General features: G+C 40.5%; 1 protein-coding gene across 1 annotated transcript in view; it reads right to left on the reverse strand.

The window, feature by feature from the left end:
- Positions 1 to 8,015: 8,015 nt before the first annotated feature.
- LOC128687667 (cadherin-99C) overlaps positions 8,016 to 27,361 on the reverse strand; it is a 302,830-nt gene continuing 283,484 nt past the window's right edge. The window contains exons 29-32 of the mRNA XM_053775248.2: positions 22,062 to 22,198; positions 20,078 to 20,186; positions 9,480 to 9,594; positions 8,016 to 9,069 (exon numbers count right to left, since the gene is read on the reverse strand). Coding sequence (XP_053631223.2) covers positions 8,747 to 9,069; positions 9,480 to 9,594; positions 20,078 to 20,186; positions 22,062 to 22,198 — 684 coding nt within the window. The 3' untranslated portion in view covers positions 8,016 to 8,746. The remainder of the gene's footprint in view (positions 9,070 to 9,479; positions 9,595 to 20,077; positions 20,187 to 22,061; positions 22,199 to 27,361) is intronic.

A 27,361-nucleotide genomic window follows, 5' to 3' on the forward strand; every position in this document is an offset into this window, starting at 1 on the left:
TATATATATATATATATATATATATATATATATATATATATATATATATATATATATATATATATATATATATATATACAGTGGACCCCCGGTTAACGATATTTTTTCACTCCAGAAGTATGTTCAGGTGCCAGTACTGACCGAATTTGTTAACATAAGGAATATTGTGAAGTAGATTAGTCCATTTCAGACCCCCAAACATACACGTACAAACGCACTTACATAAATACACTTACATAATTGGTTGCATTCGGAGGTAATCGTTATGCGGGGGTCCACTGTATATATATATATATATATATATATATATATATATATATATTATTATTATTATTATTATCACACTGGCCAATTCCCACCAAGGCAGGGTGGCCCGAAAAAGAAAAATTTTCACCATCATTCACTCCATCACTGTCTTGCCAGAAGGGTGCTTTACACTACAGTTTTTAAACTGCAACATTAACACCCCTCCTTCAGAGTGCAGGCACTGTACTTCCCATCTCCAGGACTCAAGTCCGGCCTGCTGGTTTCCCTGAACCCCTTCATAAATGTTACTTTGCTCACACTCCAACAGCACGTCAAGTATTAAAAACCATTTGTCTCCATTCACTCCTATCAAACATACTCATGCATGCCTGCTGGAAGTCCAAGCCCCTTGCACACAAAACCTCCTTTACCTCCTCCCTCCAACCTTTCCTAGGCCGACCCCTACCCCGCCTTCCTTCCACTACAGACTGATACACTCTTGAAGTCATTCTGTTTCGCTCCATTCTCTCTACATGTCCGAACCACCTCAAGAACCCTTCCTCAGCCCTCTGGACAACAGTTTTGGTAATCCCGCACCTCCTCCTAACTTCCAAACTACGAATTCTCTGCATTATATTCACACCACACATTGCCCTCAAACATGACATCTCCACTGCCTCCAGCCTTCTCCTCGCTGCAACATTCATCACCCATGCTTCACACCCATATAAGAGCGTTGGTAAAATTATACTCTCATACATTCCCCTCTTTGCCTCCAAGGACAAAGTTCTTTGTCTCCACAGACTCCTAAGTGCACCACTCACTCTTTTTCCCTCATCAATTCTACGATTCACCTCATCTTTCATAGACCCATCCGCTGACACGTCCACTCCCAAATATCTGAATACGTTCACCTCTTCCATACTCTCTCCCTCCAATCTGATATCCAATCTTTCATCACCTAATCTTTTTGTTATCCTCATAACCTTACTCTTTCCTGTATTCACCTTTAATTTTCTTCTTTTGCACACCCTACCAAATTCATCCACCAATCTCTGCAACTTCTCTTCAGAATCTCCCAAGAGCACAGTGTCATCAGCAAAGAGCAGCTGTGACAACTCCCACTTTGTGTGTGATTCTTTATCTTTTAACTCCACGCCTCTTGCCAAGACCCTCGCATTTACTTCTCTTACAACCCCATCTATAAATATATTAAACAACCACGGTGACATCACACATCCTTGTCTAAGGCCTACTTTTACTGGGAAAAAATTGCTAATGAGAGCATAGGCAATGGGGTCGAAGAGGAATGGGGTAGGTTTAAAAATGTAGTGTTAGAGTGTTCAGCAGAAGTTTGTGGTTACAGGAAAGTGGGTGCAGGAGGGAAGAGGAGCGATTGGTGGAATGATGATGTAAAGAGAGTAGTAAGGGAGAAAAAGTTAGCATATGAGAAGTTTTTACAAAGTAGAAGTGATGCAAGGAGGGAAGAGTATATGGAGAAAAAGAGAGAGGTTAAGAGAGTGGTGAAGCAATGCAAAAAGAGAGCAAATGAGAGAGTGGGTGAGCTGTTATCAACAAATTTTGTTGAAAATAAGAAAAAGTTTTGGAGTGAGATTAACAAGTTAAGGAAGCCTAGAGAACAAATGGATTTGTCAGTTAAAAATAGGAGAGGAGAGTTATTAAATGGAGAGTTAGAGGTATTGGGAAGATGGAGGGAATATTTTGAGGAATTGTTAAATGTTGATGAAGATAGGGAAGCTGTGATTTCGTGTATAGGGCAAGGAGGAATAACATCTTGTAGGAGTGAGGAAGAGCCAGTTGTGAGTGTGGGGGAAGTTCGTGAGGCAGTAGGTAAAATGAAAGGGGGTAAGGCAGCCGGGATTGATGGGATAAAGATAGAAATGTTAAAAGCAGGTGGGGATATAGTTTTGGAGTGGTTGGTGCAATTATTTAATAAATGTATGGAAGAGGGTAAGGTACCTAGGGATTGGCAGAGAGCATGCATAGTTCCTTTGTATAAAGGCAAAGGGGATAAAAGAGAGTGCAAAAATTATAGGGGGATAAGTCTGTTGAGTGTACCTGGTAAAGTGTATGGTAGAGTTATAATTGAAAGAATTAAGAGTAAGACGGAGAATAGGATAGCAGATGAACAAGGAGGCTTTAGGAAAGGTAGGGGGTGTGTGGACCAGGTGTTTACAGTGAAACATATAAGTGAACAGTATTTAGATAAGGCTAAAGAGGTCTTTGTGGCATTTATGGATTTGGAAAAGGCATATGACAGGGTGGATAGGGGGGCAATGTGGCAGATGTTGCAAGTGTATGGTGTAGGAGGTAGGTTACTGAAAGCAGTGAAGAGTTTTTACGAGGATAGTGAGGCTCAAGTTAGAGTATGTAGAAAAGAGGGAAATTTTTTCCCAGTAAAAGTAGGCCTTAGACAAGGATGTGTGATGTCACCGTTGTTGTTTAATATATTTATAGATGGGGTTGTAAGAGAAGTAAATGCGAGGGTCTTGGCAAGAGGCGTGGAGTTAAAAGATAAAGAATCACACACAGGGTGGGAGTTGTCACAGTTGCTCTTTGCTGATGACACTGTGCTCTTGGGAGATTCTGAAGAGAAGCTGCAGAGATTGGTGGATGAATTTGGTAGGGTGTGCAAAAGAAGAAAATTAAAGGTGAATACAGGAAAGAGTAAGGTTATGAGGATAACAAAAAGATTAGGTGATGAAAGATTGAATATCAGATTGGAGGGAGAGAGTATGGAGGAGGTGAACGTATTCAGATATTTGGGAGTGGACGTGTCAGCGGATGGGTCTATGAAAGATGAGGTGAATCATAGAATTGATGAGGGAAAAAGAGTGAGTGGTGCACTTAGGAGTCTGTGGAGACAGAGAACTTTGTCCTTGGAGGCAAAGAGGGGAATGTATGAGAGTATAGTTTTACCAATTAGTAGTATGTATGTATTATTAAAATAATAATAATTATTATTAATTTAGGGAACTGGATCTGTGCTCCAGTTCCCTAGATCAAGAGCCCCTCACCAAGGAACCTTCCTTGAGGGGAAAGTTTGCATCCTGAAATTTTGTTCATATCCAGAAGCAAAAAATTGACCGAGCGACCGTTCATACCCTGAAAAATTTGCATGGTGGGGCATTTGTAAGCCGAGATTCCACTGTACTTGAAAACCATAAGTAATTATAAGCAAGAACAAGACTGCCTAATTTTGCTGTTATTTATAAGTACGTATATATAATACAGTGGACCCTCGACATTCGATACTAATCCGTTCCTGAAAGCTATCGAATGTCAAAAATATCGAAAGTCGAATTAATTTTCCCCATAAAAAATAATGGAAATCAAATTAATCCGTGCAAGACACTCAAAAATATGGAAAAAAAAATTTTACCACATGAAATATTAAGTTGAATGCAATAGAATAATTACAATAACAACAATAACAATAGATTAATAACAATAGAATAATTGACACTTACCTTTAATGAAGATCTGGTGATGATTGATGAGATGGGAGGAGGGAAGTGTGTGGATGGTGTTAGTGTTTAGAAGGGGAATCGCCTTCCATTAGGACTTGAACTGGGAGCCTCACCATGCCTTACCACACTGTGTATGCCACTACGATTCTTAAATCTTTCAAACCAACCTTTGCTGGCCTTAAATTCACTCACATTACCACTAGTTGAAGGCAATTTCTTTACCAAATCATCATGCACTCTGACACACGCACTCCACTTTCATACTTTGCAATTATCTCTTTCGTCATTTCAATAGTCATTAGCACCTTTTTTCTCGAAGGGTTGGCACTAGAAGCTTTCTTGGGAGCCCATGGTTACTTATTTTGCAGAAACAAGCACCAAAAACAGTGATAATATGGAATGTACCGAATGTATCCTTAGATGCACGCACACTGGCTGGCTTGTAAACACTGGCACACACGGGGCAGTTCAGGCCACACGTGGACACGTCTCGTACGAATCGTATCGAATGTCGGGTTTTCCATCGAATGTCGAGGCGAAATTTTTGCGTTAAAATGCATCGAATGTCGGATTTATCGAATGTCGATGCCATCAAATGTCGGGGGTCCACTGTACTGTGATAGGCAACATTATTCTCCAATCCACCATATGTATGGACTAGGTGGCAAGAGACAAGATAAGGTAGACTGCTGAAGGTAGTAAAGAGCTTTTATGCAGAGAGTGAGGCTCAAATCAGGATATGTATGAGAGAGGAGAACTGTTCCACCACAGGGATGTGTTATGCCACCATGGTTGTTCAAGATAAAATATTTATCAATGGTGTAATAAAAGAAGTGCATGCTAGGGTGTTTAGTGAGGTATGGGACTAAAAGATAATGAATCTGATACAAAATGGAAGTTGTCACAGTTGATCCTGGCCTCTAATATAGTTCTTTTGGTTATGCTCTGCATAATCAGGGGCTTAACATAGGTAATAATAAATGGAATCCAGTTTTGTATCAGGTGTAATTCATTTATTATTACTAATATTGTTTTTAACAATCCATCTCCCACAAAAGTAGGGTGACCTTCTCCCAAAAAGGAAATACAGTGGACCCCCGGTTTACGATCAGCTCCCAATGCAACCAATTATGTAAGTGTATTTATGTAAGTGCGTTTGTATGTGTATGTTTGGGGGTCTGAAATGGACTAATCTAATTCACAATATTCCTTATGGGAACAAATTCGGTCAGTACTGGCACCTGAACATACTTCTGGAATGAAATAATATCATAAACCGGGGGTCCACTGTACATTCACCATCATTCATTCAATAGCCTTCATGCCAGAAGTGCACAGACACTGCAATTCAAATAAAAAAATATTAAATTTTTTTTATTTCTTTGCAAAGTGTTTCTTCAAACTGCAGCAACTACACCTTCCTCCCAGAGTGCAGGCACTATATTTCTCACCTTGAAGTCCATCTAACTGGTTTTGCAGAATACCTTCATAAATAATATTCAGTGAATGCCCTTCAATAAAAATGCCGTATATTCAAATTTTCATTTTCAGCTCGTATGATGTCCCATTCATCACTGTTTAATCTTTGTAAAAATCCTTGGTACCATGTGTATCAGAGGAGGTGACTAAAATGCCAGGAGCAAGGGGCTAGTAACTCATTCTCCCATATAATTACTAAACTTAAAAAGACACTTTCATTTTTCTTTTTAGGTCACCCTGCCTCGGTGGGATATGCCAGTTTGTTTAAAAAAAAAATCCTTGGTAAAATAATGTAGAGTACTGGTAGATTCCACAACTTAAGGAGTTACTGTACATTTTTGAATGCTGAGAGTGTAGCTTCTTGTACTGTGTGTCCCTGACTTACAAATGCCTTACGTACTTACAATGATCCACACTTATAAACATGGTTTAAAAGACATATTGAGAAAATATGTCTGCCTATGACTGTCCTTTGAACTGTTAGTTTTTGTAAGAAAAATTATTTAAATTTACGTACAATTTGTAAGCCAGGGCCCTCCTGTACTCTTTGAAATGCTTGAAATTCATCTATAACTGAAAGCTATTTCAGAATTGTCTCCACAACTAAATGTATACCAAGGTTATGACTGCCATTCACATGACTGTGTGTGATAATACTGTTCTCTCATGAGGTCATTAATAAAACTTGTTAAAAAAAGAAAATTTACTATAAAAGCAGCTACTTCTATACATATACACACGCACACACATATAAGTACATACATGCACGCATGTAAATATTGTATATACAAAAATTCAACACTTAAATTATCAGAGCATTAAGAGGATATCAGTTTTATTTGTACAGAAAAAGCTGAGAATAATGAAAGATGAATTATGAATGTAATGACCAAGGCAATCCATACGATTAAAAGTTTATACAAATGTCAATAAAACTATAGCAGAAGTGGGATAAACAGATGAGGTTAAAATGTGTTACAACTGCAAAAGACTATGTAAACCATGGCATTTTATGTTAAAACTTGGGTTGGAAGGCAGACTTAAACACTGGAAATAAACATTACAATGTAATAATTATTTTGAAATGTGACAAGCACACCTTAGTGGTTTATGATATATACTGTTTTGTAAAAAAAACTATTGGGTCTACAGTAGAAATATCTTGAATACTTGGCACCAAGTTCAAGATCAAAGTTTATGATTTGTGTTGATATCAAAAAAGTTTTTCGATGTGATAAATAAGACGCATGTGTGTGTGTTTTTTTTTTTAACACATCGGCCATCTCCCACCGAGGCAAGGTGACCCAAAAAAGAAACACTTTCACCATCGTTCACACAGTCAGTGTCTTTGCAGAGGCACCCATTTATAATATGGGAGGTGCTTAAATATATTCTTGTTATAGTGTTATGGTATTCTTGTTATAGTGTTATAGATTGCCTTCAGCACATACAGATGTTTAAGCTTCACATCGGTCACAGTTGTGAAATAGGCCAAAGTAAATTGCCTTGATGCATTATGATGGTAACTCTTGACAATATTATTTAAATTGTGTTGCTTATTACATGTGTGTGTATTATTTGGCACATTTAACCAATTATAAAATAACTCTTCCCAACATTAGTATTACAGGCTGACTGGGAGACATCTGGCATATCCCAAGTTATACCAAATGTTTCTCCCAGGCAGCCACTAATATTAATGGTTCGAGTTAGGAGAGTTAGCTTATGATAACTACACCTATATGCACCTCACAATACATACAGTACATGTAATAAGCCATGAACAAATACTGTCTGCTGAAGGTGCACCCAGAAAATTGTCACTTCATGACATAGTATTAACAATATGTAGACACTTAGTAACTTGCAGAAAAGTAGGTTAGGCATTAGCATAAACAAATAGGTGTTAATTTCAAAGATGTTTTTTGCCAGGAAAATCTTTACTCTATAATGCTTCAGCCACAGTGTGGCTTTATTGGGCACACAGAAATAAGCAAAAACATCGCCTTATGATGCATACATGCACGCTGAGGCGAGGTTGTGGAGATTAAAGTCAGGTGATATTAAAAGAGAGAAGGGGATCCATATCTGGGCATCAAGTTGGGTTATAGGTTTTATGTGTTGATTCTGGACAGCATGAGGGATGCCTTTGCTAATGTATACAGTGGATTTCCGTCTTGGTCTATGGTTTTGGCGAGATGGATAGTATATGCCTCGAGCCATTTTTGTTTCGCCCTGTAATTTTCATTGTATATCAGTTGTGCAATTTACAACAGCTACCACAAACACTGTTGGTGCCACAGATTATGCATGCATGCATATGTGCCTGAAAGCATGTCTGCAGATTTCAGGCTCAGTGGGAGTTTATAGCATTCCATGTGGAGTTAGCCCAAGACCTGCAGAAACACCTTCAGGAAAAAATGTATGCATGCAGAATGGATGACACCAGCAACACCTATGTGGTTTATTGTAACCTGAATTTTTACCTCATGGATCAAAGGAGAACACAACTGATATATGAAAACTACAAACCAAAATGTTGATGTCTTGAAGCACTTACTATCTACCTGACCAAAACCACAGAGCAAAACAGAGGAATATATACATTAGCAAAGCTCATCACACACAATGTCCATCAATTTGGTTCCCAGATACAGGGGCCTGCCCTCTCTTATCACTTGACTTTCATCTCCACCACCCTGAACTGACCTCAGGGCACCTGTATGCATGATAATGTAGCATTTTTGCTCTGGTGTAAATGTCTTTGCTCTACCATAACAAGAGTGTGACAGTGTGAATGATGGCAAAAATGTTTCTTTTTTGGGTCACCCTACCTCGGTAGGAGATGGCCAGGATGTTAAAAAAAAAAAAAAAATATTCCTTCTGTAACATGTACATATGCTGAAGAGGGTTTCTGGCTTAAACTGAAACATACACATCTCTTGTACCTGTGTTAGCTACTTCTCTTCATATGGTTTCTCACTTTCACTTTAAATCTGAAGACAACGTGTATTCTGTTTAATGTTCTATCTTAACTCAGCAGCTGAATGTACATTTTTTTCTTTTTATTGCCCAGTGTCTTAAACTGATGCTTATTTTATTCACAGGAAGCACTATTAGGGAGTAAAAGTACCTGAGTAATGAGAGGTAATCAGATTTTATCCAGGCAAGGTAAGGGCAACTTGCAGTCTTTAGTTGAAAAATCTTTAACCTTCATCAAGAAACCCTTCGTGCCATCTTTCCTTGGATTTTTGACATTAAGAGAATTAAAAAATCCAGAAGCTTTGTCAGTACTACTGTTAATACCAGTGAAAGGTTCTTGACTCAAGGAATAGGAACTACCCAACCCTTCTTCAGATCAAATCTGCTTACCTCCCATTTCCCAGGAACTGTATGACCCTTCTGGGTTTTGTACACAATCTGTAAATGCTAGGAATATCATTAGGCATGTTTCATAAACCACTGAGCTTCGTAACTTGCCAAGCAAGCACTAGATATGTGTTGATACCATGTGTTCATTTTCTTACGTTCTAAAGTTCAGTAGTAGTCTGGACAGGTGAAGGGTCTGTTAGACCTCGTCGACCAAACATGACATTTTCATTAGTGGTACTGACACTAAGCGGTCCTTCACCGCCGTCTTCATCGTCGGCAAAATGTTCGTAAGCTGGATTTCTGCCACCTGGAGTTGCAGAAGCCATTGCAGTTATGTGTTGGAGGTGACGCTGACCAGGTGGAGCATCCCAATCTATTCCCACCGTCTTGTCATGGTGGTGTAATATTCCTGAGATGCTTGGATCATCCTCCATGACACCTTCCACCTCCCTGCTGCTACCACTGCTCTCGTCATCACTCACTGAAAGTAATATTCAGCAATGTACAGGATTTATAAATTTATGTTTTTCATTTGTATTCACCAAGGGTAAGTGGACAAGAATCTTTCCTCTGTAAGCCATGCATGTCGTAAGAGGCAGCTAAAATGCCAGAAGCAAGGGGCTAGTAACCCCTTCTCCTGTACAAATTACTAAATTTAAAAAGAGAAACTTTCAGTTTTCTTTTTGGGCCACCCTGCCTCGGTGGGATACGGCCAGTTTGTTGAAAGAAAGAAAATGCATATACATGTACTGTAATTCAAATCTATTAATAATAGCAAGATAAATATAATTCAAAATGATTAATACTGTAATTGAAAAATTTATATATATATAATACTATAATCCACAGATTAATAATTGTATATGTATGTAAAACTAAAACAGAACTTACACTGCTGCTTGGTGATATAAGATACATTATCCATTGAGAAATGATGAGAGGGTCTGGTGTCCAAGGTTAGTTCATGCACAGACTCATCATCCATAGGAACACTCATGTGCAGAACCTGATGATGGTCAAAGACTTTAGAAAGCCATAACCAATGCATCATAAACCTAGAGAACAAAGTCACAATATTGTGACCAGAACAATACACAAATAACCCGCATACAGGAGAAAGAACATCGTAAGTTTCTTTCTCCTGTGTGTAGGTTGAGGGATGGGGTAAGTGATGATGAAAATGTTTTTTCTTCTTTGGGTCACCCTTCCTTGGTGGGAAATAGATGATGTGTAAAAAAAAAAAAAGAAAACTATTGCTGCAGCTATTAAACACAGTTTACTGATGCAGTTTATACATGTTAACTGATAAACATTATAAACACTTGATAGTGTGTGTATAGTTTACTGTTAGCATGTATAGTTAACATATATAAATTAAGAGTATACTGCAGTTAATTGCACATAAATTTAACAATGTATATAAAGTGATAATGAATATAGTTAACTGAGTGTATATAAACAAAGTGTATGCACTCAGCTAAGTATAACTACAAACACCATCAGTTTACCATATACATTCTTAGACTAGTTAACTATATACATTATCACTTAACTACACACACTAGTAGTTAACTGCTGAGTATACACTATCAGTTAAAAGTGGCAATACACTATCAGATAACTATCACATAACTGATGGTACATAAAACTCGGGAGGAGTTTGAAAGGGTATGTAAAAAGGAATTAAAAATTAATATAGACAAGAGTAGGGTGATGAGAGTAACAAAAAGTCTAGGCAATGAAAGCTGGATGTTAGATCTGAATGAGGGAGTATTGAGGGAGTGAATGAAATTAGATATCTGGTAGTGGATATGTTGCTATATGGGTCTATGAAATACAAGGTGACCCACAGAATAGATGAGGAGAAGAAAGATAGGGGGATGAGGCAACATCTGTACAAAGAAAAGTTTATCTGGTTGCAAAAAAGGGAATGTGTCAGAATATAAAGGTGCCAATACTTTTATATGGTTGCAATGCATAGGATTTAAACATTGCAACAAACAAGAGGGTAGTGGACATGACATCTTTGAGAACAGTGTGGTATGAACATCATGCTTAGAATTTGTAGTGAGTGTAGAAATTAGGAGACGGGGTGGGGTTACTATATTATTTACAAGGCTGAAGAGGTGTTGAGGGGGTCTGGACATTTAACCCCTTGAGGGTCTGTGCCATAGATCTACGGCTTTACGTTGAGGGTCCGAACCGTAGAGCTATGTCATGAGCTCACCTCACTCTGATAAGCTGTGAGCAGTAAATTTTGGCCTTGATATGAGAGAATACATCTATTTGGTATGTGTGCACCACATAAAACAAATCCTGCAGCACATATTGCATAATGAGAGAAAAAACTGAGACTGTAATTTTTTATTAAAACAGCGACTTTGCAGTGTTTTTTCGTATGTTTTTTATAGTTGTATTTGCGATTTCTTGGTCTCATTTGATAGAAATAGATATGATTTTGATTGGTTTTAGTACTGGAAATGGCTTGAAACTGAGCTCAAAGTAGCAGAAATTTTAAATTTTTGCCTCACATGTCTAATACACGCCTGCTGGTGGGTCTAATATACGTTCACAAATGTGCTGATATTATTTATACAATTATTACAATATTGCATAACAGTAAATCTTCTATTTTTGGTTTGAATAAAAATTCATTATGTTAATAAAAAATCAAAATGGAATTCATTAGCAAAGCCTGAAAACGTAACTAATGAACAGAGGAAATGTTAGTTTAGTGCCAGGAATGCATGCATTGTTTATTCTGGATCCTATTTTGAAATTGGAGCATTTTGAACTTTGCATTAAATTGGCAAAATTACCAATTTCCGATCACTTTATTTTGTAGTTGAAACAGTTGACTTGGCAAATTCTCGTGCTCAATCGATAGAATAGAGGTAATACTAGTGAAATAGCTAAGAATTTGGTCGACTGGAATAATGTAATAATGTAATGGAAGTCAAAGTCGGCAAAATCGCGGATGCGTAAATATCGCTGACACATCAAAATTCGCGAGCATAATTTCGTCAATTTTCCATCAAATTTCATACTTTTTGTTTTATTACTTTCAGAAAAAGATTCTCTACCATTTCATAAGAAAAAATAACAAAAATTTTTTTTAAATTCTTGGACACTGGTGCACCCTTTGAAATTTGGCCTCCGAACCCTGAAAGGGTTAACCCTTTCAGGGTCCAAGGCCCAAATCTGGAGTCACGCACCAGTGTCCAAGAATTTTCAAAAAAAAAATTTGTTATTTTTTCTTATGAAATCGTAGAGAATCTTTTTGTGAAGGTAATAAAACAAAAAGTACGAAATTTGGTGGAAAATTGACGAAATTATGCTCTCGCGAATTTTGATGTGTCAGTGATATTGATGAATCGGCGATTTTGCCGACTTTGACTCCCATTTTAGGCCAATTACATTATTCCAATCAACCAAATTCTTAGCTATTTCACTAGTATTACTTCTATTCTATCGACTGAGCACAAGAAATTGCCAAGTCAACTGTTTCAACTACAAAATAACGTGATCGGAAATTGTTAATTTGGCCAATTTAACACAAAGTTCAAAATATTCCAATTTCAAAATAGGGTCCAGAATGAATAATGTAGGCATTCCTAGCACTAAACTAACATTTCCTCTGTTCATTAGTTATGTTTTGAGGCTTTACAAATAAATTCCATTTTGATTTTTTATTCACATAATGAATTTTTATTCACACCAAAAAATAGAAGATTTACTGTTATGCAATACTGTAATAATTGTATAAATATCATCACCATATTTGTGAATGTATATTAGACCCACCAGCTGGTGTGTATTAGACGTGTGAGGTTGTTTGTTTACTCTTGAATATCGGCAAAAATTTAACATTTCTGCTACTTTGAGCTCAGTTTCAAGCCATTTCCAGTGGTAAAACCAATCAAAATCATCTCTATTTCTGTAATATGTCTTCCATTCTATCAAATGAGACCAAGAAATCGCAAATACAACTATAAAAAACATACGAAAAAACACTGCAAAGATGCTGTTTTAATCGAAAAATCATGATTTCAATTTTTTTCTCTCATTATACACAGTGTGCTGCAGGATCTGTTTTATGTGGTGCACATATACCACATAGATGTATTCTCTCATATCTAGGCCCAAATGTACCACTCGTAGTTTATCAGAGTGAGCTGAGCTCATGGCGTAGATCTACGGTTTGGACCCTGAACGTAAAGCCGTAGATCTACGGGACGGACCCTGAAAGGGTTAAAGATAGAGAATAGAATGACCAAGAGGGTAATTAAATCTGGGGAGGAAGAAAGGAGGGATTGGGGTCATCCCAAAAAGGTTAAGGGAATGGGGGTAAAGGAGGTTTTGAGTGCTAGGGATCTGAGGATCCAGCAGGCTTGTGTGAGTATGTTAGACAGGAGTGAAAGGAGATGAGTGTCTTTTATGGCTTGACATGCTGCTAAAGTGTGAGCAAGCTAACATTTATGAAAGGACTCAAAGAAATAGGTTAGTCAGAGTCCTGGAAGTTGGAAGTACAATTGCCTACACTCTGAAGGACGGGTAGAGATGGGAAGTAAAACTGCCTGGACTCTGAAGGAAGGGTGAGGATGTTATAATTTAAAGAAACATTTGAAGTGAGATGTCTGCATACTTCCAGCAAGATAGCTATTGCATGAGCAATGGTGATTTTTTTTTTTTTTTTGGCCACCCTAACTTTTTATGAGATGGTCTGTGTTAAAAAATTTGGTTACAGCTATCAAACAGCATATATAGCTACAGTTAACTGAGTTGTACACAGCTAAATTATTATTATTATAATCAAAAAGAAGCGCTAAGCCACAAGGGCTATACAGCGCTGCAGGGCAGGAAGGAAGCGAGGGCATCAGGTGGCAAAAGGGAGATGGATGAGCAATAGGTTACGGAGAACAGCGGGGCAGTGGATGGTGAAAGGGTAAAGGGCAGCAAGAGACTGAGCTAGAAAGGGCTGAGGGGAGTACGAAAGGTATCATCATCAGAGTTTGTGGAGTAAATCAGTCATTGTCAAGAAGTCAATGAGAGAGTCAGGATTAAAGGAGGGTCCATCAGCAAGAAGGGAAGGTAAAGACAGTAGTAGAGTGGAGACAACGACGGAGGTAAATTCTACGTGCTCGTTGATAGGGCAGTCTAACAGAATGTGGCTAATCAATACGGGAACTTCACACTGCTCACAGAGAGGAACAGGGTGCCTCTCCATGAGATACCCATGAATAAGACGAGTGTGGCCAATGCGAAGGCGGGAGAGAGCAGTCTCCCAACCTCGGCACTGATGACAAGAAGACGGCCAGTAACCTATGCTCGGTTTAATAGAATGAAGTTTGTTACCGAGCAGAGTTGACCAACGTTGTTGCCAACGGGTGTGAAGGTGGGTAGCTATTACAGCAAAATAGTCCAGAAATGGAACACCTCTATATGAAATTGGTAGATCATGTACTGCTGACCGCGCAGCAGTGTCTGCCTGTTCATTGCCCTGTATGTCGACATGACCAGGGACCCAACAAAAAATAATATCTTTATGCTTGGTAGAGATACGGCGTAGCCAAAGTTGGATACGGAGAACTAGGGGGTGAGATGTATCAAATTTTCGTATAGCCTGTAGAGCACTACGGGAGTCTGAGACTACCACAAATGATGACACAGGCATAGATGCGATACGAACAAGTGCTGCAAGAATGGCATACAATTCAGCAGTAAAAATGCTAGCCGAAGATAGTAAATGCCCCCGCACGACGCTGTCCGGAAACACTGCTGTGAATCCAACGCCATCTGAAGACTTAGAGCCATCTGTGTACACAGCGATGGCATGAGAATGAGAGTGGAAGTGATCAAGAAAAAGAGAACGGGAAGCCACCGTAGGCAGTTGGGCTTTCGAGCAAGGGAGTGAGAAAGAACAGACCCGAACAGCTGGAACTTCCCAGGGGGGTAGGGAAAAGTGAGATGCTACATGAACATATAAAGGTGGTAACTGAAGGGAAGACAACAGCGAATGTAGGCGAAGAGAAAAGGGACGGAGCAAACAGGGGCGGCGAACAAATAAAGAATGTCTACTAATATCAGTGACCATTCTATAAATGGAAGGATTGCGGAGATCGTGAGAGCGTACATAGTAGCGAAGGCAATGGGCATCACGGCAATCAGACAAGGATGGAACATTCGCTTCTGCATAGAGGCTTTCAACAGGGGAAGAGCGAAAAGCACCAAGGGATAAACGTAATCCTTGGTGATGGATGGGGTTAAGGCTAGAGAGAGTAGCAGGAGAGGCCGCTGAATAAATCTGGTCACCATAATCGAGTTTTGATAAAATGAGGGCAGAATGCAGGCGAAGCAGAGTTCGACGATCAGCTCCCCAGGAAAGATGAGCAAGGGTTTTAAGAAGGTTCAGCTGGCTGTGACAAGTTGCCTTCAGAGAGGTAATGTGAGGTTTCCAGGATAACCTGCGGTCAAAGAGAAGGCCTAGAAACCTGACTGTATCACGTTTGGGGATATGGGAGCCATAGAGATACAAAGGATGATCGGAGATGGCAGAGTGTCTAGTGAAAGTAATTTGGTGAGTTTTGGTACTGGAAAATTTAAACCCATGCGTGGTGGCCCAAGTGGAAACACGGTCGACCGCATGCTGGAGAGAAACTGTAATGAGATGACAGTCAGCGCCTGCACAAGCAATAGCGAAGTCATCAACTTAGAGTGATGACCAAATATTGGGTGGAAGAACAGAGGCCAAATCATTTATAGCAAGGAGAAAAAGTGTTGTGCTCAGAACACATCCCTGAGCGACACCTTCAGCTTAGACGAAGTCCGGGGAAAGCACATTATTGACTTGAACACAGAAATGTCTGTCAGTTAAATAGTTATTAAGGAAGGATGGTAGATTGCCTCGGAGGCCTAAGGAGTGGGCCTGGGCCAAAATATTATACCTCCAAGTTGTGTTATATGCCTTCTCAAGGTCAAAAAATATGGCAATAACTGAGTGATTATTCGCAAAGGCATTACGAACATACGTATCCAAGCGTGGTAAGGGGTCTATGGTAGAATGGTATTTACGAAAGCCATATTGACTAGCGGAGAGACTGTTGTGTGTCTCTAAATACCACATTAAACGTTGATTTACCAGACGTTCCATCACTTTGCAAACTGCACTAGTAAGAGCGATGGGACGATAGTGGGAGGCATCATGTCCTGTAGTACCCGGTTTGCGGAAAGGGAGAACGATGGCAGATTTCCACAGCTGGGGAAGAATTTGTGCCCAAATAAGATTGAAGAGGTGTAAGAGGACTACAAGGGCTGACTGATGTAAATGTTGTAACATACGAATATGAATGTCGTCAGGCCCAGCTGCCGATGATCAGCAAGCTGAGAGCGTTGCCTCCAGTTCCTGAAGTGTAAAAGGCACATTATACTGTTCTTCTCTGAGAGAAGAAAAGGCCAAGGGTACTAACTCTCTGGCAGACTTTGAGAAAAGAAACAAGGGGCATAGATGGAGCCCCCAGGAAATACGGACCAGATGAGTGCCAATTTCAATGACAACGTCAAGAGGGTTTGCTACATCAACACCAGCGACCTGTAGAACAGGAGCCGGGTCAGGAGAGTATTTACCACTCAATTTCCTCACTTTTTTCCAGACTGCACTCATAGAGGAAGCAGAGGTGATGGTGGAAACATAGTCTCGCCAGCAAGTGCATTTAGCGTCACGGATGACACGGTGAGCGATCGCACGCTCCTGCTTAAAATCAAGAAGTCTCTCATCGGTTGTATTGTACCGGTACCTGCCCCATGCAGCACGTTTCAAACGTACTGCACGAGCACAAGCAGGAGACCACCAAGGCATGCACTTCTGAGAATGCCTGCCTGAGGTTTGGGGTATAGAATGAGAAGCTGCGGTATAAACTGACGTCGAGAAGAGGTGTAGGAGCTCATCAATGGAGGATGAAGAAGGAACCTCACTAAAAGCAGTGAGTTGCGAGTAAAGGTCCCAATTTGCCCGATCAAATTGCCAGCGAGGGCTACGGAAAGGTGGTGAATAGGAAGGAGAAGTAAGAATGGTTGGAAAATGATCGCTGTCATGTAAGTCTGGTAGAACAGACCAGGTGAAGTCTAGTGCAGTGGAGGAAGAGCAGACTGATAGATCGATGCAAGAGAGAGTATGAGTATGAGGATCAAAGTGGGTGGGAGTACCCGTATTTAAAACATGGAGGGGGTGAGAGGCGAGAAAAGCCTCCAACTGGATGCCTCGTGAGTCACAATGAGACCCCCCCAGAGGAAATGGTGGGCACTAAAATCACCAAGTAACAGAAGGGATGAAACTAGAAAGGCAAAATCTGGGATAGAAAATGCTCGAGAAGGAGAGAGATATAAAGAACATATTGTAAACCACTTATTCAAGTGAATACGGGCTGCTGTGTAATGCAGCGAGGTATGGACAAATAGTTGACAGTACAGAATATCATTGCATAGAAAAAGGGCACTTTCATTAAAGGTCCCATTTGAGAAAGGCTCCGAAGAATACAATAAATTATAGCCTGAGATAGGTTGGAAAACAGCTGAGTGTAATTTTGGTTCTTGTAAGCAAGCACCAACAGGGGAAAACCTGGAAAGCAACATCTGAAGCTCACCCCAATTACCCCTGAGGCCGCGGATATTCCACTGTAAATAGGCCATGATTGGCAATGAAGAAAATACCAGGAATCCGTAGGGAAGGGCACCTACGGACTAGAGGGGTTAGAAAAGTCAACGTGTGGTGGCATTGGAAGACGTTCAAGCAGCAAAGAAATGGAGCGTTGCGAAGAATGGAGTTGTGGAGATGGAGGAGAGGGAAGAGAAGGAACAGGAGGTGGATCAGTGTCCATTGAAGGTTTAGTCTCTGCAATATATTCTGAAATGGCTTCAAGTGTTTCTGAATTCAAAGATGTATGGGAGACAATATTGGAGGTAGAAGGAGGAGGGTGAGTAAAGATTGGGACAGTAATGGACCGTACCTAAGTAGAGGGGGACGAAAGAGTGTAGGGGACTGGAGAAGAAGTGTTGGAGGGGACAGAAGAGGCAGAAACCTGGGAGGTGGCAGAAGAGGGGGAAACTTGGGAGGGGACGGGGGTGGAAGGCATAGTACGAGGAGGAGGGTGAACCTCCACACTTGTAATAGAGCCAGAGAGAGGGGAAGAACTAGGCACAGAGACTGGAAAGGTAAAGTGTGGAGGTGGAAGAAGGGAAGGAAGGGGCAAAGAAGATTTGAGCACTGGGGATTTTTTGGACTTCTGAGAAGTAGAGGGGCGATTGGTATAAGGTGTCGTACGGGGTCTTGTCGATACCGGGGCTTGTGACGAAGGACGCGAAGATGTGAGAACAGACTGAGTTGTAGTCGGGATGTCAGAGCCAAGGACAGCAAAAGGATTAGATGCTGGAGTGGCTATGGGAGGGGCAACAACAGAGGAGGCTGCAGAAGATGGGACCCCAGAAGTGGGGGGACGTTTTGAAACACAAGAATAAGAAACACAGGGTAGTCTCCCTTGGAGGCAGAGATGAGTAACTGCCATAGCATAAGGGAGACCTTCTGCCTCTTTGAGGCAACGGATTTCACGCTCATTCAAGTAGGCCTGGCAACGGCGAGAGTATGAAGGGTGAGCCTCATTACAATTAAGGCAAGATGGAGGTTGACTGCAAGATGTATTAGAGTGGTTGTCGGCACCACAGACTGGGCATTCGGCTATAGATCTGCAATATTTCGCTGGGTGACCAAAACGCCAGCAATTTCTACACTGTTGCGGTGTAGGGATCACCTTTTGAACTTGTAACTGATGTCCCGCAACATAAACAGAGGACGGGAGTTCACGACTGTCGAAAGTTAATCGAGCCACATTGCAAGGGTAACGTCTCCGCCCGCGGGCAGGAAGGACATAAGTGTCTACTTTGAGGATTGGGAGATCCTGGAGTTCCAGCTGTTCAAGAATGTCATTGCCACATGACTGGAAATTCTGTTGGACTATGGTATGGGGCAGAATGACAGTACCACTACAAGAATTGAGAGAAAGATGTTTTTCAATAGTGATAGGAGTAGTATCGATATGTGAAAGGAGAGAAAGATCATGAGCTTGGGTAGCATTCTGGACAGTGACGATGCGCATACCGCTCTTGAGAGCATGAAATGAAATATCTCTACCAACATGGCGCAGGAGCGCTTTGCCAATACTATGGTCAGAAAGATAGGCAGAAAAAGAAGTCGGTCTTAAAGTAAAGAATTTAGTCCATTGTGTGGTCCGAAACTGAGCATGGAGAGGAAGTGCATGACGTGTCGGTCTTTTCCAAGTAGAATGGGAAGGTAACGAAGGAACATCATCAGGAGATTGTCATTGGCATTTAGGAGTAGGACCGCAGGTGGTCCGTAGTGAAATGGGCTGGCGATTCGAAAATTGCCGTACTGTAGAGGGAGAGGCCGGAAGCATAGTCAAAGGAGAGCGGAGGTCAGACAAATCGAAGGAGTCAGTCGAAGCCCCGGTAGCTGAAGCAGGTGAGGAAACAGCACCAGCAAGAGGTACAGGGGCATCAGGAGTGTCCGAAGAGTGGTCAAAAAACAAGGCAGGGTCAGAATGGGGTGTGGTATCAAGGGGCCCAGGGGTAGTGGGTTCATGGATTGGGTTCTCCATGGTTAGGTTACTCCTTTGCTTTTTGTTTTTAAGAAAAAAAAAGAAGGAAGAAAAGAAAATAAGAATAAAAAAAGAATAAAAAAAAGGGGGGAGCGGGGAGGAATAGTTCCCAGGAGGAATGAAAGGGCCGGAAATCTCCCTCCACACCCAAGAGAACCTCAGCACCGCTAGTAGCGCAGATGCAGCATGGAACCCGTGCCATACCCTACCCTTCATGCCAGTAAACCAGCAATCCGGGACAGCAACCTCACATCTGCCGAGCTACCTTGGTGGACAAAAGAGAGGGCGGCCGGATATCCGCCACAAAGCATACCTCCTTCGGCCACCACCCCCAGAATCCGAAAGGTGGCTTCCAGAGATACACCCGTCGCCCGAAAGACACCCAAAGCCACTCTCCGGGATACCGGAGAGGGATCGGAACATCCCTAGGCAATCCAGATTCCATGGCAAACTACGCCACCGCCAAGAACCTCAACGGAATGGGATGGACCCCGGTACCCTTTCCCCTACCTAGGAACTAGCACGCCTGTGGGAAAAATCTCAAAGGCCAAAAAGAGGAAGGGCAAAAGGGAGGGGTGGGGAGGAGGAGGAGGGAAGGGAAAAGGGGATTGGGGGGTAATTAGGTTCAGTCTGAGGAAGGAGACCAACAGGTCTAATTCCTCAGACCAAGAGCCTCTTCACCACAACAAGGAGCCCCCCTTGAAGAGGTACACAGCTAAAATTAATTGATACAGCACTGTACATAATTACAGTTAACTGATACAGTGCATGAAGTAACAATTCTTCCTTTTCATTTCAGTGTGGGTTTGCATAGTGAAGGCTTACCTGAACTTCGTATTCCTTTGCAATAGGTTCAATAATAGAGCCAACCCTTTCATAAGGTGGTGCAACAACTACCACGGCTTTATTTGCTTCATCACGATGCCTTATGTATCTGAAAAGGAAACTGAACTGAAAAATTATGCCTTACATTTGTTTTTACACCATAAAATAAATTTGAAAATCTACAGAAACCTTGACACTGGTTGTGGAATTAGTTATGGAGATTTTCTTTGGATTATTAGCCCCAAGAAAGTCAAGCAATTTGATGAATCAGACACTTGTGAAACACTTGGGTATCTTTATTGTGGAAACGTTTCACCAACCAGTGGCTTCCTCAGTTCAGTACAGAGTAGAATAGCTGAAGACAGAAGGAGTGTGAAGTAATCAGTCCATCAGCCTGGAATTGCTGTGATCAGTCCATCAACATTAACACAATAAAGATACCCATGTGTTGTACATATGTCTAATCCATCATCCTGTCGGTTCTCTGAACCATACACCTACAAGCCAAACAGTGTCATTTATTTTCAGTAGGGTCCTTGTGACTACAGATCAATTTCATTTAGAAAATGAAAAACTGAGAAAGAAAAGAAGGAAGGTAATGGAGAAAGATAATGGTATAATGTTAAAGACAAAGGGAAAAAGGTTCTTAAGTGTTGGTCCCATGACCCAAGTTCACTGGACATTCCCCCAGAATGTACACAACAGAGCAGTGCCCACTATAAGATAAACAATGGTCCAAATCGGATCAAAATGTCATCTCGTGTTTCTTTTGACTGTTCGGGTATTCGTGTATTACTCCAGTCACTGTATTTTACCTTTTTGTTTTCTATAAACATGAGACAGGCAGGTATGTCTAGTTCAAAAGCAGGCAAGAAGTGACATACACATGACTGTTTTCATAGGTTCTTCTATCTTGTGCCTTTGCAGCCCAGCCAGGGGCTGTACTTCCTTGTTTAGGACATATACAATGCTTCATAATGTATCTGATCCTGTAAAGGTTATTCTAAGGGCTGCATCCCAACAGAAGTGCTACACTGCAGTGATAACAGACTCATAGTCACCACATGGCAGGTGGTGCAGGCCTGGGATATTGGGCAGGACTTACTTCGTATCTGCACCCTCATTCCATCACTGTCAACACTGCTAAGATATCAGAATAAAAACAGTCGGTATCAAGCAGAGATCCTGAAGAGCCATCACTGAGCTTCACAGAAAATCGAGAGGCCATAAAGCATTAAGAGAATGAGAGTGTATCAATCAAAAGTTCCTAGATTAAACCCTGTGAGTAGTGGGACATATGGACAAGTCTCATAACACCTGCTCCTTTAGTTACCAAGCAGTAAATAGATATCTAGGAGTTAAGTTATTGTAGGTGTCATTCTAGGGAAGAACCTAAATAAGACACACAATGGAAATAAGCCACGCTGTTTGGCATTCTTGGATTATTCTAGGTTATTAACCTTCTGTGGTTACTAATCCCAATAGTCTATTATTCTCATTCTTTTATCCCAGAGGCATTATGCTCATTCTTCTATCCCAGAGCCACTACCTCTGGCACTGTCAATGCAATAGATAATCTTGTCTCATTTATTTTCAACAGTCAATACCATGCATAAGATTAACCAAATAACCGACACTGATGATTATTGAAACCCCCAGTGGGATGTACAGTTCCTGCACTATAAAGAAGGGGGTTTGGAATATCTGCTGTTTAGAGGGACATCTAACCTGTCATATCTGCACACTTTTGGCAAGACAGTGATAGTGTTTCTTTTTTGGGTTATCCTGCCTCAGTGGGAGATGGCCAGCATTTTAAAACAAAAATAAATAAATCAAATGTTTTTAAAAGGTATAGTTAATAAAAAATATAAATAAAATGTTTCTAAAAGATATGTCATCAGTTTTTTATGCTATATCATTATGAACAGTATCTCTACAAGCCATATCTTGACATGTTAACAGCAAGTGACAAGTAAACAGATACCTTTTCCATTGTAAACAGATGTAACATATTCCAATGACTCCCAGGATAACAATGACAGCAGCCAGCACAATGAGAGCCACCTGGAAGCCTTCAAGTGTCATTGCTGTACGTACAGGAGGATCAGGAGCTTCAGATACCTGAAAAGAAAAACTAGAAGAGTGACACTTGTTTACCTGGAGTTTACCTGGAGAGAGTTCCGGGGGTCAACGCCCCCGTGGCCCGGTCTGTGACCAGGCCTCCTGGTAGATCAGAGCCTGATCAATCAGGCTGTTACTGCTGGCTGCACTCAAACCAACGTACGAGCCACAGCCCGGCTGGTCAGGTACTGACTTTAGGTGCTTGTCCAGTGCCAGCTTGAAGACTGCCAGGGGTCTATTGGTAATCCCCCTTATTTATGCTGGGAGGCAGTTGAACAGTCTCGGGCCCCTGACACTTATTGTATGGTCTCTTAACGTGCTAGTGACACCCCTGCTTTTCATTGGGGGGATGTTGCATCGTCTGCCAAGTCTTTTGCTTTCGTAGTGAGTGATTTTCGTGTGCAAGTTCAGTACTAGTCCCTCTAGGAATTTTCAGGTGTATATAATCATGTATCTCTCCCGCCTGCGTTCCAGGGAATACAGGTTCAGGAACCTCAAGCGCTCCCAGTAATTGTCAACCATGCAGCTCCATATCATCACACAGAGAAAAAACACTATTAATAAGAACATAAGAAAGAAGGAGCGCTGCAACAGGCCTACTGACCCATGCGGAGCAGGTCCATGTCCCCCCCCCCCCCAGGATTAGCCCAATGACCTACCCAGTCTGATCATCTCCACTCAAGGATGGAGCACTGCACCAGACCCAGCAGCACAAGCTAGTCAGGTCCAACTCACACCCACCCACACCCACTCCTGTATTTATCTAACCTATTTTTAAAACTACACAACGTTTTAGCCTGAATAACTGTACTCGGGAGTTTGTTCCACTCATCCACAACTCTATTACCAAACCAGTGCTTTCCTATATCCTTTCTGAATCTGAATTTTTCCAACTTGAAACCATTGCTGCGAGTCCTGTCTTGGCTGGAAATTTTCAACACGCTATTTACATCCCCTTTATTTATTCCTGTTTTCCATTTATACACCTCGATCATGTCCCCCCTAATTCTACGTCTTTCGAGAGAGTGCAGATTCAGGGCCCTCAGTGTATCCTCATAGGGAAGATTTCTGATACATGGGATCATCTTTGTCATCCTCCTTTGTACGTTTTCCAGAGCATTTATTTCCATTCTGTAATACGGTGACCAGAACTGAGCAGCATAGTCTAAATGAGGCCTAACCAAAGATATATAGAGTTGAAGAACAACCTGAGGACTTCTATTATTTATACTTCTAGATATGAAGCCAAGAATTCTGTTAGCTTTATTGCGAACACTAATGCACTGTTGTCTTGGTTTTAAATTACTGCTAACCAGAACTCCTAAATCCTTTTCGCAATCAGTAGTACACGTATTAAGATCTACATTATTTAGTTTATATGTGGCATGGTTATTTACCTGTCCAACATTTAGAACTTGCATTTGTCTATATTAAACTGCATCTGCCACTTCTCCAACCATTGCATCAGTCTATTCAAATCATCCTGGAGTGCTCTAGTGTCATCATTAGAATGAATGGACGGCCTATTTTGGTGTCATCAGCAAATTTGCTTATGTCGCTATTTATTCCCTCATCTATGTCATTTATGTAAATTGTGAACAACAACAGGCCCAGCACTGACACCTGAGGAACACCGCGTGTGATGTGCCCCCATTCTGATTTCTCCCCATTTATGCAAACTCTCTGCTGTCTATTTGTCAGCCATGCCTCTACCCAGGAAAAAATTTCTCCTCCTATTCCGTGTGCCTTAAGTTTCCTCAATAGCCTCTGGTGTGGAACTCTATCGAAAGCCTTACTGAAGCCCATATACACAATATCATATTCATTACCATGATCTACCTCCTCAAACACCTTAGTGAAAAAAGTTAGTAAATTCGTAAGACAGGAACGCCCCTTTGTAAAGCTGTGTTGAGATTCATTAATTAATCTGTGCCTGTCAATATGGCTATGAATTGCTTCGGCAATTATTGATTCCATAAATTTTCCCACTATGGAGGTAAGGCTTATTGGTCTATAGTTCGAAGCCAAGGACCTGTCACCTGCCTTGTAAATAGGTATTACATTTGCCATTTTCCACTTATCAGGCACTATGCCAGTTTGTAGTGATATGTTAAAAAGATTAGCCAAAGGTATGCTAAGTTCCTCTTTACATTCCTTTAACACCCTTGCAAACAGTTCATCAGGGCCTGGGGATTTGTTAGGTTTTAGTTTCTCTATTTGTCTGAGGACCATGTCACTAGTTACTGCAATCGTACATAGTTTATTATCATCCTGTTCTACATAATTTATTATTTCAGGAATATCGCTAATATTTTCCTGGGTGAAAACTGAGAGGAAGTAGGTATTTAGAATTTCACACATATCCTTTTCACTGTCAGTGATCTGACCAGAGTTACTCTTAAGTTGGCCAATCTTGTCCCTAATCTTACTTCTGTATACCTGAAAGAATCCTTTAGGGTTAATCTTTGAATCCCTTGTGACCTTAGCCTCATAATCCCTTTTTGCTTTTCTTATTCCTTTCTTTATTTCTCTCTTTAATTGAATATATTGATTTCTTAACTGCCCATCCCCTCTTCTGATACACCTATATACGCCTCTCTTTTGACCAATGAGATGTTTTAATCCATTGTTCATCCATTTGGGATCATTTTTGTTGGATCTAATTTCCCTACTCAGAACAAAAGTTGTCTGGGTAGCTAGAACTATGCTCTTTCAGAGCATAGTCATATTGGCAACCAAGATCACCTACCTCATCCATAGTCAAGACATCCCAATTTAGCCCACCCAGGTAATTTTTCAGTCCCATGAAGTCGGCTAAGCGAAAATCTGGGACAGAGATTTGATTGCAGTTATCTGGGTAATTCCATGATATATTAAAACTAAGTGATTTGTGATCACTTTCCCCAAGCTCACCATTAACCTCAAGATTATTGCTTAGTGAATCTTTGTTGGCAAGAACCAAGTCAAGCAGATTGTTTCCTCTAGTTGGTTCTGTCACAACCTGTTCTAAAAAGCAATCCTGAACCATATCAAGAAAGTCACTAGACTCAAGATTTCCTGTCATATTGTTCCAATCAATTTGTCTAAAGTTAAAATCTCCCATTATAACAACATTTTCATATCTAGATGCCTTATGAATTTTGTCCCATAACAGCTTACTGTCCTCCCTATCAAGGTTTGGGGGTCTATAAATCACACCCAAAATTAATTTGTCATGTCCCTCGAGAAACTGTAGCCAAACAGATTCTGTGTTCGATGTCTCTAATCTTATATCATGTCTAAGACAACAATTTAAATTTTCTCTGACATACATCGCCACCCCAGCATCCTTCCTGTTGACCCTGTCAGTGTGGAATAGTTTATAATCTTGTATGTTGCATTCAGAAGGCATTTCTCTATCTTTCAGGTTGAACCAGGTCTCTGTTATACCAATAATATCTATATTACCTACACTTGCAAGTAATCTTAGCTCATCTATCATATATCTTAGACTCCTACTATTTGTATAGTAAACTTTAAGGGAGCTAGTCCCTAACATTTAAGGTCAGGTTTCTGGTGTATAAAATAATGCTGTGTATGTGCATGCAACACTTTTATTTTTGATTCTGAAGTCACAGTGTAAATCTTCAATGTCTGTTTACCTTGAATGAAAAGCTGATTACTGTATACTAAGGTACACCAAACAGGACACTTCCAAGACACATCATACATGTTTCTCTCATGTGCTGCCTAAAACATAACTGGCCTAATATTATCATATTTATTGCAACTGAAAGTTAATGAATGAAAATCTCAGATTTTTTAAAATTTCAGTGAGAAAAAAAGTCTACTCCCCAGGTTTACCTTAAAAATGGAATGTTCTCAAATGCTGTACCTAGAATAAAAATAATTTATATCTTTTTTTGAGTTATGTGATGGACTATGGTCACTTTGTTTTGGATTTTTCCCATGTCTTTCCAAGGGTACTTGTCTGTTATGTTGCCTTTACTTCTATCTATGCAAACTGTGATTGTGGAAACAAGGATTTTACACATTTGTGAAATTTCTCACTATATAATGATTATATTATTATAATGAATCTAAGCACTAAACCTGGAAGGGTCATACAGCAGATATGATAATTATCATATTCATGAGGAGCTCCATGGGAAGTGGAAAAGAATCGTTCCTTTGTAAGCCATGCGTGTCGTAAGAGGTGACTACATTGCAGCAAACAAGGGCCCCTAATTGCAGATAAGCCCCAGAAGCAATTTTAGTCCACACTGATTAAAAATTTTGGGTCTACTGTATGAGAAGGTTTTTTTTAATAATAATAATAATAATAATATAGTGTAATTCAATACAAAATAATAGTTACAATAAAATTCTAAAGGTATTAAAGTATCATGCAGGCTAGCTGTTGCTGGCTGCAAAGGGGCCTGCATTACAGTTCAAGCTTCAGGGCCCCAAAAATGTAGGTCTGCCATTGTTCATTAAGTTATGCAGCATCTGGGGTATGGAAGAGGCAGAGGTAATCAGGTTTGATTAAGAACCATTCTTGAGCATCCAGCAAAACTGCTACGTGTCTAGTCTTGGTGGGGAAATGTAATGGTGAGCTTGGCTACATAGTAAGCAGTCCTAACAGTTAGAACAAGACTCTATATTGGTAAACTTAGAAAAAATGCAGTTCTATAATGATACCAGAAACACTGTCTACAAATAGAGAAAGTGCTGCCCAGTTATAATAACTGGGAAGCACTAAACTCATAGGGGTCATGCACCTCATGGGGAAAGTGAGGCAAATAGGTTTGATCCAGGTAAAGGTAAAACAGATAGGTTCAAGTGGAACATTTGTAGCTTTTTTCCAAACTGAATGAAATACATTTTGTCAACACTGAGAGTAAGCTTTTTAATCATAATCCAGGTAGATATTTTCTGTAATTCAGCATTTACAGTGTTGGCTAGTATGACTGGGCTTGGGTGAGAGAAGCATATGTAGTGTCATCTGCCAATAATATGGGTTTGAGTAGTTGAGATGCATTAGGTAGGTCATTGATGTAAATGAGAAAGAGAAGTGGGCCAAGGACACTTCCCTGCGGGATGCCGACTGTAATTGGTTGTGTGGAAGCGTTAGCTCCATTTGTGTACACATATTGGCTTCTGTTGCAAAGGTATGACTAGGTA

This window comes from Cherax quadricarinatus, chromosome 11, assembly GCF_038502225.1.
Source record: "Cherax quadricarinatus isolate ZL_2023a chromosome 11, ASM3850222v1, whole genome shotgun sequence".
NCBI classification, from domain to species: domain Eukaryota; kingdom Metazoa; phylum Arthropoda; class Malacostraca; order Decapoda; family Parastacidae; genus Cherax; species Cherax quadricarinatus.